Source organism: Nomascus leucogenys, chromosome 19, assembly GCF_006542625.1.
Source record: "Nomascus leucogenys isolate Asia chromosome 19, Asia_NLE_v1, whole genome shotgun sequence".
Lineage (NCBI taxonomy): Eukaryota > Metazoa > Chordata > Mammalia > Primates > Hylobatidae > Nomascus > Nomascus leucogenys.
Genome location: NC_044399.1, coordinates 33,422,920 through 33,441,408, shown reverse-complemented (window position 1 = coordinate 33,441,408; position 18,489 = coordinate 33,422,920). Strand labels below are relative to the sequence as shown.

General features: G+C 45.0%; 1 protein-coding gene across 3 annotated transcripts in view; it reads left to right on the top strand.

The window, feature by feature from the left end:
- The window catches only part of SOCS7 (suppressor of cytokine signaling 7), a 54,240-nt gene that overhangs the window by 8,425 nt on the left and 27,326 nt on the right, over nucleotides 1-18,489 (top strand). Inside the window, exons 2-6 of one of the 3 annotated variants that reach the window (XM_030799829.1) lie at nucleotides 2,231-2,295; nucleotides 5,275-5,379; nucleotides 5,831-5,932; nucleotides 6,810-6,940; nucleotides 8,400-8,568. In XM_030799829.1, coding sequence (XP_030655689.1) covers nucleotides 2,231-2,295; nucleotides 5,275-5,379; nucleotides 5,831-5,932; nucleotides 6,810-6,940; nucleotides 8,400-8,568 — 572 coding nt within the window. The remainder of the gene's footprint in view (nucleotides 1-2,230; nucleotides 2,296-5,274; nucleotides 5,380-5,830; nucleotides 5,933-6,809; nucleotides 6,941-8,399; nucleotides 8,569-18,489) is intronic. The other 2 variants (XM_030799830.1, XM_030799831.1) reach the window with 2 other exon arrangements.

The window sequence follows — 18,489 nt, the reverse complement described above, 5'->3', positions numbered from 1 at the left end:
AATTTTTTTTTTTGAGACAGTGTCTCACTCTGTCACCCAGGCTGGAATGCAGCGGCTCAATCATGGCTCACTGCAGCCTTGACCTTCCCAGGTTCAGGTGACCCTCCCACCTCACACTCCTGAGTAACTGGGACTAGAGGTGTGCACCACCACGCCCAGCTAATTTTTATATTTTTTGCAGAGACGAGGTTTCACCATGTTGCCCAGGCTGGTCATGAACTCCTGGGCTCAAGCAATCTGCCCACCTCAGTCTCTCAAAGTGTTGGGATTACAGGTGTGAGCCATTGCACCGGGCCTGAGGTATAATGTATATACCGCAAAATTTACCGTTTTAAGTGTCCAGCTCTATTAATTTTGACAAATTTATATATAGTCATCATAACCTCTACCATAATCAGCATATAACATATTTCTTTTTCTTTTTTCTTTCTTTTTTTTTTTTTTTTTGAGATGGAGTCTTACTCTGTCATCCAGGCTGGAGTGCAGTGATGTGATCTTGGTTCACTGCAACCTTCACCTCCCGGGCTCAGGCAATTCTCTTACCTCAGCCTCCTGAGTAGCTGGGATTACAGGTGCATGCCACCATGCCCAGCTAATTTTTGTATTTTTAGTAGAGATGGGGTTTCATCATGTTCGCCAGGCTGGTCTCGAGCTCCTGACCTTGTGATCCGCCCACCTCGGCCTCCCAAAGTGCTGGGATTACAGGAGTGAGCCACCTGCCCAGCCAGCATATGGCATATTTCCTTTTTTATTTTTATTTTATTTTACTTTATTTTGAGATGGAGTCTCACTCTGTCGCCCGGGCTGGAGTGCAATAGCATGATCTCGGCTCACTGCAAGCTCCGTCTCCTGGGTTCACGCCATTCTCCTGCCTTAGCCTCCCAAGTAGCTGGGACTACAGGTGCCCGCCACCACGCCCGGCTAATTTTTTGTATTTTTAGTAGAGACAGGGTTTCACTGTGTTAGCCAGGATGGTCTTGATCTCCTGACCTTGTGATCCGCCTGCCTTGGCCTCCCAAAGTGCTGGGATTACAGGCGTGTGCCACCGCACCCAGCCAGCATATAGCATTTTTCTATCACCTCGACAAGTTCAGTCATTCTGAGGTGAGTTTTTTTAGTTTAACACACTTCTGGCCATAATGTCTTTGTTGGAGTCTTTTGAGTTTCTTTCATTTCTTGCTGAAAAGCCACTTGAAAGTGTGGTAAGAAGTGAAGTTATCTAGGCCGGGCGCTGTGGCTCACGCTTGTAATCCCAGCACTTTGGGAGGCCAAGGTGGGCGGATCACAAGGTCAGGAGATCGAGACCACGGTGAAACCCCGTCTCTACTAAAAATACAAAAAATTAGCCGGGCATGGTGGCGGGCGCCTGTAGTCCCAGCTACTCGGAGAGGCTGAGGCAGGAGAATGGCGTGAACCCGGGAGGCGGAGCTTGCAGTGAGCCGAGATTGCGCCACTGCACTCCAGCCTGGGTGACAGCGCAAGACTCCGTTGCAAAAAAAAAAAGAAGTGAAGTTATCTTTGGTATATTAACCAAAAGATCTGGGTTTTCAGACTGGTTCCCTGAAACAGCATCAAGAAGTCATGGGGAGGGCTGTCTGAGTGGCAGCTCAGAGAGAGGAATGGGCCCTCTTGTATGCTAGGCAGAGCCCCTAATCTGAGGAGGCCCACTTAGTAGCTGATGGCTTTGACCCATGCCTTGGGGCAATTGTGCAGAAATCAGAGGTCTTCAAGGTTGAGGACTGCATGTGCATCCTGCAGTGCTATTCTCAGGTCAGAATCTGTTCCTTGGTTCACTTTGGGATGACCTATCCTATAGGCAAGCCCAGAGGGAAAATTTGCTCTGAGCTGGTGCCTGTTCAGGTCAGGAGCCCTTTTCTTGGCTCCCAGATGGAAATTAGCTCTGCATCAGACTTCCTTCCTCTTGAAATGGACTTGCTAATTACCACTCAAGGTGTTTTACTCTTTTAATGTACTGGGTATGGTGAGCTCCAAAGAGATTTCTCTCATTGCTTTGTAGGCTGGTGAATTCTTTAGCCAAATCTATTTAAGGAATTGCCTTAATTATTTTAAATTCTCCCCCTTTATTTTATGCTTTATTACAAGAGTGTTGCTGACAACGACTAGGGTTTGCTTTATTTTTCGGTGCATCTGGAACTGAGTGTTGTGGTGACTTAAATGCGTATGTGTTCATTTCTCCCCTCTATTCTCTCTCTCCTTTCTCACTCCCTAGGAAACCCAAGTTGACAAGAACTCAAAGTGCCTTTTCTCCGGTCTCCTTCAGCCCCCTGTTCACAGGTAAGGGTAATATCTTTCTCTCTTCTGACATCTGAAAACAGGGGCGTTCTGAGACCTGTTGGGAAACACAGATGCATCACAGGGAGCTGTAGGCATGTCTGCAGTTATTTCCTTCATTCCATGCTTAGTGGGTTTGGGATGAGGCTATTTTTATGGTATGGAATGTGTTCTTGACTTTGGATGCTTTATAGTTGGAGGTAAAGGCTGCTTGTTGGTAATTAGGTGGCCTGGGTGGCCCTAGCAGTTACGCAGTGCTTAGTTCAGGGTCATCACATATAAATTAAAACTAGAAATTACAAATTTATGGGCTCACAGTGCATAAAAGACTCTCTAGAAGTCATACAATTTCTGTCTCCGCTTCCAAGGGAGTTCATGGGTTATCTCATAAAAATGATCCATGATTATCTGGTCTATTTTTAAAGACTTTTTTGGGCAAAGGGGATTACTTGAGCTCTTGTCTTTTTAGGGGCTTGCAGTTCCTGCAGCTGTTAGAGTTCTTTATTGAATCTAATTTAAGTCTGCCCTCTTGCAGCAGGGAACACAGTTGCTAAACTAGGAAGGCTGTAGAGTCTCCTTTGGATGATGGGTAACTGCCTTCTCATTTTGTAGGGAGCTTTTTCAGAGAGGGAGACCTTCTGTTATACCAGTCACAGGTGAAGCTCCTGCATGAATAAGCTGTAGAAAAGTGGGGCTTTGCCCATGTCTCAGAAACTGAGTACTTCTCATTGGTTGTGACTAAGAAGCCTTTAAAAAAAATCCCAATCTCAAACTCCTTTGGATATCATGTCCCTCAAAAAGGTGATTGGAAGACTTATGATTTGGGAATGGATGCTTCCAGGAAAATGTTAAGCAGGCCAATGAGACTTGCAGCTGGGTAGATTGTGGTGAACTGTCAAAACAAGTGAATTGGTACCTGTATAGACATCTACTGTAGTGGAGAAGGAGGTTTCTGTTCTTATCCAAGCCCAGAATTAAAAAATCTTATTTTGTGATACCATGTCTTTCTAGTTAATAGTTGTTTCCTCATTAAAGTAAGGAACATGGCTGGTCACGGTCACGGTGGCTCATGCCTGTAATCCCAGCACTTTGGGAGGTCGAAGTGAGCAGATCATCTGAGGTCAGGTGTTTCAGACCAGCCTGGCTAACATGGTGTGAAACCCCGTCTCTACTAAAAATACAAAAAATTAGCGGGGGCATGGTGCCGCATGCCTGTAGTCCAGCTACTCGGGAGGCTGAGGCAGGAGAATTGCTTGAACCTGAGAGGCTGAGGTTGCAGTAAGCAGAGACTTTGCCACTGCACTCCAGCCTGAGTGACTGAGCCTCTGTCTCAAAAGAAAAAGGAACACCACCTACATTTGTAGTTTGAGGTTCAGGTCAGCCTCAGCCCGCTTGAATGACATCCTTTATGTTAAGTGCCCTACCAATAGCCTAGACTGCTCTGGCCTGTCAGAGCAAACACACTTGTCTGGCTCCATTGCATTGCTCTGGGCAGCCAGGCTCTCAGTTACCAAGCTATATGGTGAGTCTGGTACCAGCTTTCTAGAACTTCCACTGATGACTTTTGTTTGTTTATTTTTGACACAGGGCCTCACTTTGTCTCCCAGGCTGGAGTGCAATGGTGCAGCCTCAGCTTACTGCAGCCTCGACCTCCTAGGCCCAAATGATCCTCCCACCTCAGCCTCCAGAATAGCTGGGACTATAGGCATGCACCACCATACCTGACTAATTTTTTTTATTTTTGTAGAGACAGGGTCTTAACAGGTTGCCCAGGCTGGTCTTGAACTCCTGAGTGCAAGTGATTCGCCTATCTTGGCCTCCCAAAGTGTTGGAATTACAGGTGTGACCCACTGCACCTGGTCTCACTGATGACTTTTAGAAGAGCTTTTCTGTTTATCTTAATTAGTATTCAAGACCTTTATAAAAAAACTGTGTATTTAGGTTCTGAAAACCCAGTTCCCTTTTGTTAGATATTGGTCACCTCATTTTCTTAACAGGGAATCATTAAAATACTAGCTGAGGGGCTCATTCAGCCCTGAATAATAAAAAAAAGGTGTTGGAAGGAACACCCTAAGGGCTAAATTAGAGAAATCCTGAGTTCTGACCTGGGAATCAGGCCTGCCAAAATAACCCTATTCCTGGCTATCAGCTTGTGTTCATATTAATAAAATACCTTTCATCCTCTCGTGACTCAAGTGGAGAGGGAATAGACAGAGTTGGGTGGCAAGGAGTACTGTATATGGCAGGGAACAGAACTGCATGACATGCTGGGAAGAAGAGAGGCCATGTGCCGCCTCCCACCAAGTTCCTATGGAGAAGCTGCCTCTTAGATTACCTGACTTTTGTCTGACTGTGAAAGTAGTTAATTTTTAGGACTATAAATTGTACTTTCAGCCTTTGTGGCCTCAGCTATTAAGAACAGATATCATATTCAGGTGGATTCTCTTATGTGTGAATACTCTGGAAAATCAAGATACGGCATGCCCTCTAGGAAGAAGTTAGGACTAACATTGGGAACTTTTATCTGCATTCAGCTTACTGTACAGTTCTTAGGTTTTCTGGCCCTTGCTTTCCATGTCTGCTTGGGCATATAACAAGCCACTTGGCTTGCTTCCTAAGGCAGAAATTGATACACAATTCTGAAAAAATAAATGGTATGGGTTCCATTGGATAAAGAAGACCCCTTGTTTGAGGGTATGTTGTAAGTCAGTGGCAGAGCCAGAATTAGATGGTTTTTCCACTGTCAGTCCCATGGTTTTGTCCTAAAGAATCCTTGACCCTTAACAGGGCAAAGGAATGATAGAATTTAAAAATTGACTTCCTGGTGTTGGGGTGATTTCAGCCCTGGGGGCATTAGGTTTTGAGCTTTCTGAGAGCAGCAGACCCCCCAGCCTCGCCTGCTTGCCCTTTGCTTCCCTTTGCCTTCTGCATCAGCTTTGGGCAAGGCGCTTCTGTAACTTGCTTGCTCCATGAATCCCTCAGGTGAAACTGTGTCGCTTGTGGATGTGGACATTTCTCAGCGGGGCCTGACCTCTCCACACCCTCCAACTCCCCCTCCTCCTCCGAGAAGAAGCCTCAGCCTCCTAGGTATAGTTTCTTCCCCTCTCCGCCTTCTTGCCTAGTGGAAGGGTGAGCTCCAGGGACTTGTTCTTTGCTGGGGGCCGACCACGCTTCTGGGTTTCCGATGATGACTCAATTATTTCCCAGCTCTTTCTCAGCACCCCGTCATCTCCCTAAGCAATTAAATGGGTCTCACCCGCATGCTGTAATACTTACTATGCATATATTAATTCTATTTACATTTATCTTGCCTTGAACCCACTGCTGTTGGGCTGCATTAGGAATATCCTTACTACCCTGCTTTCCAAAAGCAAACCAGAGTAAGATGATTGTTGCCCTCTGTGCAAAAAGACTGGGTGAAGGTTGGGCCATCCTGCCCCAGAGGGCAGCCTGATAGTCCTTCTCCCTCTCCTCTGCCTTCAGCGTGCTCATTCTGTGCTCACATTTCTGAACCTCTTGCTTTTGTTCTCTCTTCTAGATGATATCAGTGGGACGCTGCCTACATCTGTCCTTGTGGCTCCGATGGGGTCTTCCTTGCAGTCTTTCCCCCTACCTCCGCCTCCTCCACCCCATGCCCCAGGTTAGCTTAGTTTAGAGGCAAAACTTGTAAGAGTTGGGAGTACAAAGTGATACTTTGTACCATAGAAGGATGGGAGAAATCTATTTATGGAAATAACAGCTTAGTAGAAAGTTTAAATCTTTTCCCCTTGGCTGGACCAGACTCCTTGGAAATGAGGCCAAGAACTGGTTTTCCTAACCCGTTTTCTTTATGGAGGTCAATCTGATTTTTGTTAGGGATAAAAGACTATTGAATTTTTCATCAGTCTTTGCTGCTGAGACTGTTTTGCAATCCTAGAGTAGATATCACTTAAGAAACTGCCTTAATTTCAGGATAGTGAGGTTTAATATGTTGGTGGTTTTCAACATTCTGTGGTTTTTCTAAGCTTTTAGTATTTACTGCAGCCTTGTAAATAAGTACCAAGCATTTAGCAGCCCATACTTGCTTTGCCAGCTTACAGTACCCAAGGAATAAAATGAATGAAATCAGCATTCTTTTCTACTTGCCTGGCAAAATCGTTACTCTTCCTGGGCAAGTAAGCGAGTCACTATTTCCAAGGCTGCCTTATCAGCACTTCACTTCGAGGTGGGAGAAGTTGGAATCGCTCTAGGCTGGTGAAGCCCCTAAAGTAGTCACCTTAGTCAGGTTAGTGAGCAGCTCCCCTCCCCCTTTCCTGGGGTTAAGTGCCCCCACCCATCCTTCACAGCTTACACAAGCCCACACAGCTTTTTGTTCCAGCCCATCCAGCTCTTTCCCACTGCTTTGGCTTCTACCCTTTCCAGCTTAGCTTCTAATGCCTTGCCCTCTTCAGTTAGCATCCTCTGTTTTTGGGGGAGGGTCTATTTGTGGTTGGGAGCAGTGAGGGTAAACAAGTGACCACCATTGTCTTGCCCTGCAGATGCATTTCCCCGGATTGCTCCCATCCGAGCAGCTGAATCCCTGCACAGCCAACCCCCACAGCACTTCCAGTGTCCCCTCTACCGGCCTGACTCGAGCAGCTTTGCAGCCAGCCTTCGAGAGTTGGAGAAGGTAGGTGGTACCTAAGGACTGGCAGGTCACTTCTCCCTCCTCCCGTTAGCTAAATTCTGTACTCGGACACACCTTTATTTATTTGTTTATTTATTTTTAGAGACAGGGTCTGGCTCTGTTGCCCAGGCTAGGGTGTGGTGGCGTAATCATAGCTCACTGTAGCCTCGAACTCCTGGGCCAAAGGATCCTTCTGCCTCAGCCTCCCAAGTAGCTAGGACTGCAGGCATGCGTGACCAAGCCCAGCTAAAATTTATTTATATTCTTTGTAGAGACTGATCTTGCTGTTTCCCAGGCTGGTCTTGAACTCCTGGGCTCAACGTGATCCTCTTGCCTCTGCCTCCCAAAGCTCTAGGATTATAGGCCTAAGCCACCACACCCAGCCCCTGTTTATTGTTTTTAGAGGAAGAATAGTTTACTTGCTTCCATATTTACAGTGACAAAAACAGTGTGCTCCTGCTATTAGTTCCATGAGATGTAATAAAATTGAATTTGGGGAAAAAATTTGGACATGATAAAGGTTGTTGGAGAAATATTTACGTAGTCCAAGCTGATTTTGATAGATTAACTGACCCAATTCCCTCTTCTTTTCTTGGTAGGGTCTTTGGTAACGGAATTGTAGAATTATTATTCTTTGTTTTTTGTTGTTGTTGTTGTCTTGTTTTGTTTTTGAGACTGAGTTTCACTCTTGTTGCCCAGGCTGGAGTGCAGTGGTGCAATCACAGCTTACTACAACCTCCACCTCCTGGGTTCAAGCAACTCTCCTGCCTCAGCCTCCCGAGTAGCTGGGATTACAGGCGCCCACCACCATGCCCAGCTAATTACTGTATTTTTAGTAGACATGGGGTTTCACCATGTTGGCCAGGCTGGTCTTGAACTCCTGACCTCACGTGAGCCACCTGCCTTGGCCTCCCAAAGTGCTGGGATTACAGGTGTGAACCACTGCGCCCAGCCATTTTTTTTGTTTGTTTGACACAGAGTCTCACTGTGTAACCCAGGCTGGAGTACAGTGGCGCAATACCAGCTCACTGCAACCTCCACCTCCCGGGTTCAAGTGATTCTTCTGCCTCAGCCTCCTGAATAGCTGGGATTTTACAGGCATGTGCCACCAAACCCAGCTAATTTTTGTATTTTTAGTAGAGATGGGTTTTCACCATGTTGGCCAGGCTGGTCTCGAACTCTTGAACTCAAGTGATCCTCCCGCCCCAGCCTCCCAAAGTGTTAGGATTATAGGCATGAGCCACAGCTCACGGCCAGAATTGTTATTCTGTTACTTTGGAGGGCTAAAAGTATAGTGAGCCTGATGTTCATTGCTAATGGTTGAGACACTTGTAAGTGGCTTTTACGTATTGAAATATTTTGGAGAGAATGCAGAGGGTTCTCCCATGTTAAGATAGATTGCGCTGAAAACTTGGCATTTCTCTGTCCTGATAACTGGTGGACTGCTTCTTGTCTTTGATAGTGTGGTTGGTATTGGGGGCCAATGAATTGGGAAGATGCAGAGATGAAGCTGAAAGGGAAACCAGATGGTTCTTTCCTGGTACGAGATAGTTCTGATCCTCGTTACATCCTGAGCCTCAGTTTCCGATCACAGGGTATCACCCACCACACTAGAATGGAGCACTACAGAGGTAAGAGATGCTGGTAAGAGAGCCTTCTTCCCCCCTTGACTTGCTGTACCTTTGCTGTCTGACTTTTTTGTGGAAGAGATTCATAGGAATGGAACCACAAATAGGGGAAAAATTATCTTAAACTCAGTTGAATATTGATATGAGCACTGATTTCCGTCACTAGAAGAAATGGAGAGGGTAGGGAAGGGAGAGTAAGGGTTCCATTTAAAAGTCTTGTCAGCAGCATCTTGTTTCCTAAATAGGAGGGCCTGAACAAAACTGTTGGAGCGGCTCCCAAGAATTGAGCCAGTAAAACTCTTTAGGTAAAAGGAAGAAAGAACCTAGGACCATTAGGCAAATTCTCACAAGCATTGTTTGTAATTAAACTTATCATCTAGAGATATTTTGTTAAATCACATATACAAAGAGGGTGAATTTAGTGTTGATCCTATAACTGTTCTGTTCTGAATTTTTCTTTTTTTTTTTTTTTTTTTTGAGGCAGAGTCTCGCTCTGTCGCCCAGGCTGGAGTGCAGTGGTGTAATCTCAGCTCACTGCCTCCTGGGTTGAAGTGATTCTTCTGCCTCAGCCTCCCATGTAGCTGGGATTACAGGCATGTGCCACCATGCCTGGCTAATTTTTGTATTTTTAGTAGAAACAGCGTTTTACTGTGTTGGCCAGGCTGGTCTCGAACTCCTGACCTCAGGTGATCCACCTGCCTCGGCCTCCCAAAGGGCTTGGATTACAGGTGTGTCTGAATTTCTTTGTCTGATAGTCACTTTCTCCCAGGCAGCATGGTGATAATTTCCTCTTTTTGTCAGTGTTGTAGTCTCTTAGGAAATAATTTATTAAAATGTTTAGAGTTTGTGGGATCAGCGTGCTTTAGACTATCTGCCATCCTCCTAGTGGTACCTCTTCCTTTGTAATCAGGTGGTACTTCATGTGCCAGTCATGCCTAGAAGCCGACTTGTTAAACACAGCTCTCTGGATTGACTGTGTATCGAGACATTCTGTATTTAACTTGGGCCAGAAACTTGTGATGGTCATTGGTTCTGAGGCTGGGTAATACATCCTTTGTCAAAATACCTGTGTATGCTACAAATTGAAAAAGCGTAGAGAACTTTGGTGTGTTTCAGGGACTTGCTTCCCATCCCTCACAGTCTTCCTATGGTGGTCAACCTTAAGTGAATGCTCTGAGACATTGCATCTGAGGTAAGAGCTTCTGTCCTGCCTCTTCCCAGGCCCCACAGCATCTTCCCCACTCAGCCCACACTGCATCGGGTTCTCTTGTGAGGCAGGAAGTAGCCGTTAAGGTCAGCATAGCTTTGTACATGGTTTCCTCTGTACTCACTTCTACCTTAGAGATAACACGAAGAGAAAGGAACTTCAATCCAATGATCTGGGAATGAATTAGATAACTAGGTGGGATAGGTGAGGGGGACTGCCTCCTGTTCTGCTGTTTGTGAAAATGAAAACACACAAGCAAAAAAACAAAATATGAAGCAGAGCATTTCAGAGTGAAGTATTTTGTTAAACCTATTCAAATGACTAGGCCCTGGGAATTATAAATAAATACTTGACTTTTAAGTTCTTGATAGATGAGATGCCAGGAATAAGAGGTCTTTCAAATAGTTTTCCGATTACTTTTTTTTTTTTTTTTTTTTTTTGAGATGGAGTCTAACTTTGTCACCCAGGTAGGAGTACAGTGGCGTAATCTCGGCTCATTGCAGCCTCCACTGCCTTGGTTCAAGCAATTCTTTTTTTGTTTTGTTTTGTTTTTTGAGACAGAGTCTCGCTCTGTCGCCAGGCTGGAGTGCAGTGGCGTGATCTCGGCTCACTGCAACCTCCGCCTCCTGGGTTCAAGCGATTCTCCTGCCTCAGCCTCCCACGTAGCTGGGATTACAGGTGCCCGCCACTATGCTCAGCTAATTTTTTGTATTTTTAGTAGGGACAGGGTTTCACCATGTTGGTCAGGCTGGTCTTGAACTCCTGACCTTGTGATTCGCCCGCCTTGGCCTCCCAAAGTGCTAGGATTACAGGCGTGAGCCACCATGCCTGGCCGGGTTCAAGCAATTCTTGTAACTCAACCTCCCAAGTAGCTGAGATTACAGGTGTGCACCACCACGCCCAGCTAATTTTTGTATTTTTAGTAGAGGCAGGGTTTCGCCACGTTGGGCAGGCTGGTCGCGAACTCCTAGCCTCACGTGATCTGCCTGCCTCGACTTCCCAAAGTGCTGAGATGACACACGTGAGCCACCTCACCTGGCCACCAGTTACTTTTTGTTAAAGGGACTTTGCTTCCTTGAATAAGTAGAATTTCTTTTTTTTGAGATGGGGTCTCACCCTGCTGCCCAGGTTGGAGTGTAGTGGTGAGATCACGCCTCATCGTAGCCTCAACCTCCCAGGCTCAAGCGATCCTCCTATCTCAGCCTTGCTAGTAGGTGGGACTAGTGTGCATCACCATGCCCAGCTAATTTAAAAAAATTTTTTTAGTAGAGACAGGGTCTCATTATGTTGCCCAGGCTGGTCTTGAACTCCTGGACAGGAGCAATTCTACTGCCTTGGCCTCCCAAAGTGCTGGGTTGATAGACATAAGCCACTGTGCCTCGCCTATAACTGGAATTTTTTTTTTTTTGAGATGGAGTCTTGCTCCATCGCCCAGGCTAGAGTGCAATGGCGCGATCTCAGCTCAGTGTCAACCTCTGCCTTCCAGGTTCAAGCAATTCTCCTGCCTCAGCCTCCCAAGTTGCTGGGACTACAGGCACCCACCACCATGCCCAGCTAATTTTTGTATTTTTAGTAGAGACGGGGTTTTACCATATTGGCCAGGCTTGTCTCGAACTCCTGACCTTGTGATCTGCCTGCCGCGGCCTCCCAAAGTGCTGGGATTACGGGCGTGAGCCACGGCGCCCAGCCTTATAGCTGGAATTTTTAATGGAAACCTTGCGGGCCTTTCAGTTACCAGTTTGCAGTGGAGCATTTGTCTTTGTCTTTTTTAAGTGATACTGTAAGAGGAGGTAGAGAGACTCAAATCTGCAGTTCTCTTGACTAGTTAGTATCCCTTTTTTGTGTTTTTTTGTTTGTTTGTATTGTTTTATTTTTTAAAGACAGGGTCTGCCTCTGTGCCCAGATTGGAGTGCAGTGCCACGATCTCAGCTCACTGCAGTCTCCACTTCCTGAGTTCAAGCGATTCTCCTGCCTCAGCCTCCTGAGTAGCTGGGATTACAGATGGGTGCCACCATGCCCAACTAATTATTTTTTTTCTTTTTGAGACGGAGTCTTGCTCTGTTGCCCAGGCTGGAGTGCATTGGCGCGATCTCAGCTCACTGCAAACTCCGCCTCCTGGGTTCAGGCGATTCTCCTGCCTCAGCCTCCTGAGTAGTTCCTGGGTGCGCGCCACCACGCCCGGCTAATTTTTGTATTTTTAGTAGAGATGGGGTTTCACCATGTTGGCCAGGCTGGCCTCGAACTCCTAACCTCAGGGGATCTGCCCACCTTAGCCTTCCAAAGTGTTGGGATTACTGGCGTGAACCACCATGCCTGGCCAGGACGGGGATTTTTCGGTGTTGTCTAGGTTGGTCTTGAACTCCTGAGCTCCAGTGATCTGCCCACTTTTGCCTCCCAAAGTGCTGAAATTACACGTATGAGCCACTGTGCCTGGCCCTTTTGTGTTTTTTTTTTGTGTGTGTGTGGGTGATTCCTTTGGAATCTGGTGCTTCAGTTTTTTGAGTTTTTTGTTGTTTTATTTTTTTAAGTCATAGGAGTTCACATTCCCTTTTCCATTTGGGATTTTAAAGTTCAAGGTGGGATCTTTGTAATATGTTGGCATGGGGTTTTAAAGTTAAAGAAGGAAAGACTTAGATTTCTATTTTTTGCACTCAACACACACATGAATGAATGAGACCCACGAAACTGCTGTTCCTGTCTTTCCTCGACTGTTCCATGTGGTCTCTAAGAAGTATATACAGTTGACCCTTGAACAACCTGGGTTTGAACTGCACAGATCTGCTTATACATGGATTTTAAAAAGTAAATATATTGGAATGACGAGTTAATGGGTGCAGGAAATCAACATGGCACATGGATACATATGTAACAAACCTGCACATTGTGCACATGTACCCTAAAACCTAAAGTATAATTAAAAAAAAATATATATATATATATAGGAAAATTTTTTGGAGATTTGTGACAATTTGTAAAATCTTACAGATAAACTGTAGCCTAGAAATATCAAAAAAGTTAAAAAGCTATGTTATGAATGAATAAAATATATGTGGATACTAGTCTATTTTAACATTTGCTACCATAAAATGTATACAAATCTATTATAAAAAGTTAAAACTTTATCAAAACTTATGCACACAAATCGCACATGGCACCATTCACTGTTGAGAGAAATGTAAACAAATATGAAGTTGCAGTATTAAATCATAACTGCATAAAATTAACTATTACATACTGGATGTACTACTGTAATATTTTATAGCCAACTCCCTGTTACTATTGTGGTGAGCTCAAGTGTTGCAGGTATCCGCTTAAAATGCTGTGTGACTGTAGTATCACCATGTGAGTGTTTATCTCTCCAGCTAATTGTGTATCACAGTAAAAATTGATCTCTCATGGTTCTTGTATAGTTTTCATTGTGTTTAGTGCAATACAGTAAACCTTGAATAATACTATGGGACCCACTAGTGCCACTAGTGTCGCTGGAAGTTCTCCTAAGAAGCAGAGAAAAGTTAGAACATTACAAGAAAAATTGCTCAGTTTGTACATAGTTTGAGGTCCACAGCTGCGGTTGTTCTCCATTTCAAGATAAGTGAATTCAGCATAAGGACTGTTGTAATAAAAGAAAAAAGGCTGGGTGCAGTGGCTCACACCTGTAATCCCAGCACTTTGGGAGGCCAAGGCAGGCGGATCACATGAGTTCGGGAGTTCGAGACCAGCCTGACCAACATGGAGAAACCCCATCTCTACCAAAAATACAAAATTAGCCATGTGTGGTGGCGCATGCCTATAATCCCAGCTACTCAGGAGGCTGAGGCAGGAGAATCAATTGAACCTGGGAGGCAGAGATTGTGGTGAGCCGAGATTGTGCCATTGCACTCCAGCCTGGGCAACAAGAGCAAAACTCTGTCTCAAAAAAAAAGAAAAGAAAAATTCATGAAGCCACTGTTGCAGCTTACATTTATTGTGAAATACTTTTTAATCTCATAGTGAAAATGCAGCTTTTATGTGGGTGCCAGATTGCTACTATAAGAAATGAATACCTTGGCCGGGTGCAGTGGCTCGTGCTTGTAATCCCAGCACTTTGGGAGGCTAAGTCAGGAGGATCACTTGAGGGCAGGAGTTCAAGACCAGCCTGGGCAACATAGATCTACAAAAATATTAAAAAATTAGCTGGGCATGGTGGTGCCTGTCTGTGGTCCTGGCTACTCACGGGGCTGAAGTGATAGGATTGCTTGAGCCTGGGAGGTCAAGGCTGCAGTGAGCCATAGTTGCTCCACTGCACTCCAGCCTGGGTGACAGAGCAAGATCCTGTCTCAAAAAAGAAAAGAGAAGGCCGGGCACGGTGGCTCACGCCTGTAATCCCAGCACTTTGGGAGGCTGAGGCGGGCGGATCACGAGGTCAGGAGATCGAGACCATCCTGGCTAACACGGTGAAACCCTGTCTCTACTAAAAAATAGAAAAAATTAGCCGGGCATGGTGGTGGGTATCTGTAGTCCCAGCTAGGGAGGCTGAGGCAGGAGAATGGCTTGAACCTGGGAGGCGGAGCTTGCAGTGAGCCAAGTTCGTGCCACTGCACTCCAGCCTGGGTGACAGAGCGAGACTCTGTCTCAAAAAAAAAAAAAAGCAAAGCATACCTATAGATAAATATGATTTAATAAAAAGTAAAGTCATTATATGACAACTTAAAGCAAGAGGAAAGTGAAGGAACTAGAGCTGGAGAAGTTAATGCCAGCAATGGATGGTTTGATAATTTTAGGACAGTTTGACTTGAAAAATGTCAAGATAACAGAAGACGTAGCTTCTACTGACCAAGAGGCAGCAGACAGGTTCCCAGACACCATGGGGAAAATCACTGAGGAGACAGGATATCTGCCTGAACAGGTTTTTAATGAAGATTAATTTTCTTTTTCCCATTCTGGGGAAAAGAAAATGCCACAAAGGATATTTATTAGTAAGGAAGAGAAGTAAGAACCAGAATTTAAGGCAGGAAGGGGTAGGCTGACTCTCTGGTTTTGTGCAAATGCAATTGGGTTAATAATTAGGACTACCTTTATCTATAAAGCTACGGTCTTTTGGTTGTACAGCAAGAAAGCATGCACAATGAGAACCTTTTTTTCTGGATTGGTTTCATTAGTGCTTTGTTTCTGAAGTGAGGAAGTACCTTGCCAGTAAGGGACTGCCTTTAAAGCTCTTTTGATATTGGTCAATGCCCCTGGCCACCCAGAACCCCATCGGTTCAACACTGAAGGTGTCAAAGTGGTCTACTTGCCCCCAGACGCAACGTCGCTGATTCAGCCTCTAGATCACGTGGGTCATAAGGACCTTTAACACTCATTGCATTTGGTACTCTATGCAAAGGATTTTAAGTGCTGTGGAAGAAGACACCGACAGAACATCATGAATGTCTGGAAAGATTCCTCCATTGAAGATGCCATAGTTGGCCGAGTGGAGTGGCTCACGCCTATAATCCCAGCACTTTGAGAAGCCAAGGTGGGTGGATCACCTGACGTCAGGAGTTTGAGGCCAGCCTGGCCAACATGGCGAAACCCTGTCTCTACTAAAAATAGAAAAATTAGCCAGGCCTGGTGGCATGCTCCTATAATCCCAGTTACTCAGGAGGCTAAGGGAGGAGAATTGCTCAAACTTGGGAGGTGGAGGTTACAGTGAGCCAAGATTGCTTCATTGCACTCCAGCCTGGGTGACAGAGTGAGACTCCATCTCAAAAAAAAAATGCCATAGTTACAGAAGTTGTGGGCCAGGTGCAGTGGGTCATGCCTGTAATCCCAGCACTTTGGGAGGCCAAGGCGGGCAGATCACTTGAACCTGGAAGTTAGAGACCAGCATGGGCAACGTGGTGAAACCACATTTCCACAAAAGATACAAAAATTAGCTGGGCATTTCATGCATACCTGTAGTCCCAGGTACTCGGGAGGGTCAAGGCTGCAGTGAGCCATGATCATGCCACTGCACTCCAGCCTGGGCAACAGAGTGAGACCCTGTCTCAAAAGAAAAGAAAAAGTTGTAAAAGCCATCAAGCCCAAAACAATAAATTCCTGCTGAAGAAAACTGTGTCCGGAAATTGTATGTGACTTCATAGTATCTGTGACAGAGCCAATCAAGGAAATCATGAAAGAGATATGGCAAAAAAGGTGAAGGGTGAAGGATTTCAAGATAGGGATCTTAGAGAAATTCAAGAACTCATAGATACCACATCAGAGGAATTAACTGAAGATGACTTGATGGAGGTGAGTTCTTCTGAGTCAGTGCCAGATGACGAGGAAGAAGACGTAGAAGAAACAGTGCCAGAAAACACTGATGTCTGGCAATCTGGCAGAAGGGTTCAGGTTATTTGAGACTGCTTTTGAGTTATTTTAGACTTGGACCCTTCTATGATATGGGCACTAAAACCAAAGCAAATGGTAGAAGAAGAATTGGTACCATATAGAAACATTTTTAGAGAAATGAAAAAGCAAGCCAGAGTGTGGAGGCTCATACCTGTAATCCCAGCATTTGGGAGGCCAAGGCAGGAGGATCACTTGAGGCCAGGAGTTCAAGACCAGCCTGGGCTGGTAGCTTCAGCTATGCAGGAGGCTAGGGCAGGAGGATCACTTAAACCCAGTAGTTCGAGGATGCAGTGAGCTGTGATCACGCCACTGCACTCTAGCCTGGGTGATAGAGTGAGACCCTGTTTCTAAAAATATAAAAAGCAAAAAAAGTCAGACAAATTATAACATTTCCGTAAATTTATACCACGTGTGCCTTCTTCTCCTGCCTCCCACCTTCTCTACCTCTTCTACCTCTGCCATCCCTGAGACACCCCGCTCTTCCTCTTCCTCTTCCTCCTCAGTCTATTTGGTTTGAAAACAATGAGGATGAAAACCTTTATGATGATCTACTTTATGATCACTTTATGATGATCCACTTCCATTTAATGAATAGTAAACATATTTTCTCTTATTTTTTAATAGTATTCCTTTTTCTAGCTTAATTGTAAGAATACAGTATATAATACATATCACATACAAAATATATGTTAATCAACTGTTTATATTATTGGTAAGGTTTTCAGTCAACAGTAAGTTGTTAGTAAGTTTTAGGGGAGTCAAATGGATTTTTATATGTGGATTTTTTATTTTGGTGGGGTTGAGGAGGATGTTGGGCCATTGGGATTGGGTTCATGCCCCCCCACATTATTCAAGGGTCAGAGTACATATGTAAGTTGGTCATTCCTCACTTAAAGGTCATTAATAGGTTCTTGGAAACTGACTTTAAGAAAAAGGACGTATAACAAAACCAATTTTTTTTTTTTTTTTTTTTTTTTGAGACGAAGTTTCGCTCTTATTGCCCAGGCTGGAGTGCAATGGTGCGATCTCGGCTTACCGCAACCTCTACCTCCTGGGTTCAAGCAATTCTCCTGCCTCAGCCTCCCGAGTAACTGGGATTACAGGCATGTACCACCACGCTTGGCTAATTTTGTATTTTTAATAGAGACGGGATTTCTCCATGTTGGTCAGGCTAGAATAAAGACCAAACTTCTAAATAAAGACCAAAACACTTCCAATATTAAACAGTGAAATATATGTAAACTATACACACATATAAGAAAGATTAATGAAAATAAGTTAGATAATCATTTACCCAAGTATTCCAGCTCAGGGTTACAAGTGGCCGGAGCCTATCCTGGCAGTTCATGATGCAAGGCAGAACAACCCTGGACAGAACACCATTCCATCGGGGTGCGTATACCCACACACCCACACTCAGACTGGCACAGCTTAGCATGCCATTTCACCTTACACGCACATCTCTGGGATATGGGAGGAAACGAGCATACCCAGAGAAAACCTGTGCATATGTGCAAACTCCACACAGACAGTGGTCCTGGCTGGAAATCAATTTTTTTTTCTTATCAACGCTACAAGGAAACAAGCATGGTGGCTCACATTTGTAATCCCAGCACTTAGGGAGGCCGAGGCGAGTGGATCACTTGAGGTCAAGAGTTCGAGGCCAGCCTGACCAACGTGGTGAAACCCTGTCTCTACTAAAAATACAAAAATTAGCCAGGCAGGCCGGGCACGGTGGCTCACACTTGTAATCCCAGCACTTTGGGAGGCCGAGGCAGGTGGATCACGAGGTCTGGAGATCGAGACCACAGTGAAACCCCATCTCTACTAAAAATACAAAAAAAATTAGCCGGCCGTGGTGGCAGGTGCCTGTAGTCCCAGCTACTCGGAGAGGCTGAGGCAGGAGAATGGCGTGAACCCGGGAGGCGGAGCTTGCAGTGAGCCGAGATTGCGCCACTGCACTCCAGCCTGGGTGACAGAGCCAGACTTCGTCTCAAAAAAAAAAAAAATTAGCCAGGCATGGTGGCAGGTGCCTGTAATCCCAGCTACTCAGGAGTCTGAGGTGGGAGAATCACTTGAACCCAGCAAGTGGAGGTTGCAGTGAGCCAAGATCACGCCACTGCACTCCAGCCTGGGTGCCAGAGCAAGACTCTGTCTCAAAAAAAAAAAAAAAAGTTGTAAGGTAACAACACTGAACAAAATGTTATTCAAAGACCTACTTATATGTATACACAGTTATACACTGTGTAGCAACATTTTGGTCAATGATAGACTACATAAATGACAGTTGTCCCATAAGATTATATTACTGTATTTTTACTGTACTTTTTCTATGTTTAAATATGTTTAGGTACATGAATACTTACCGT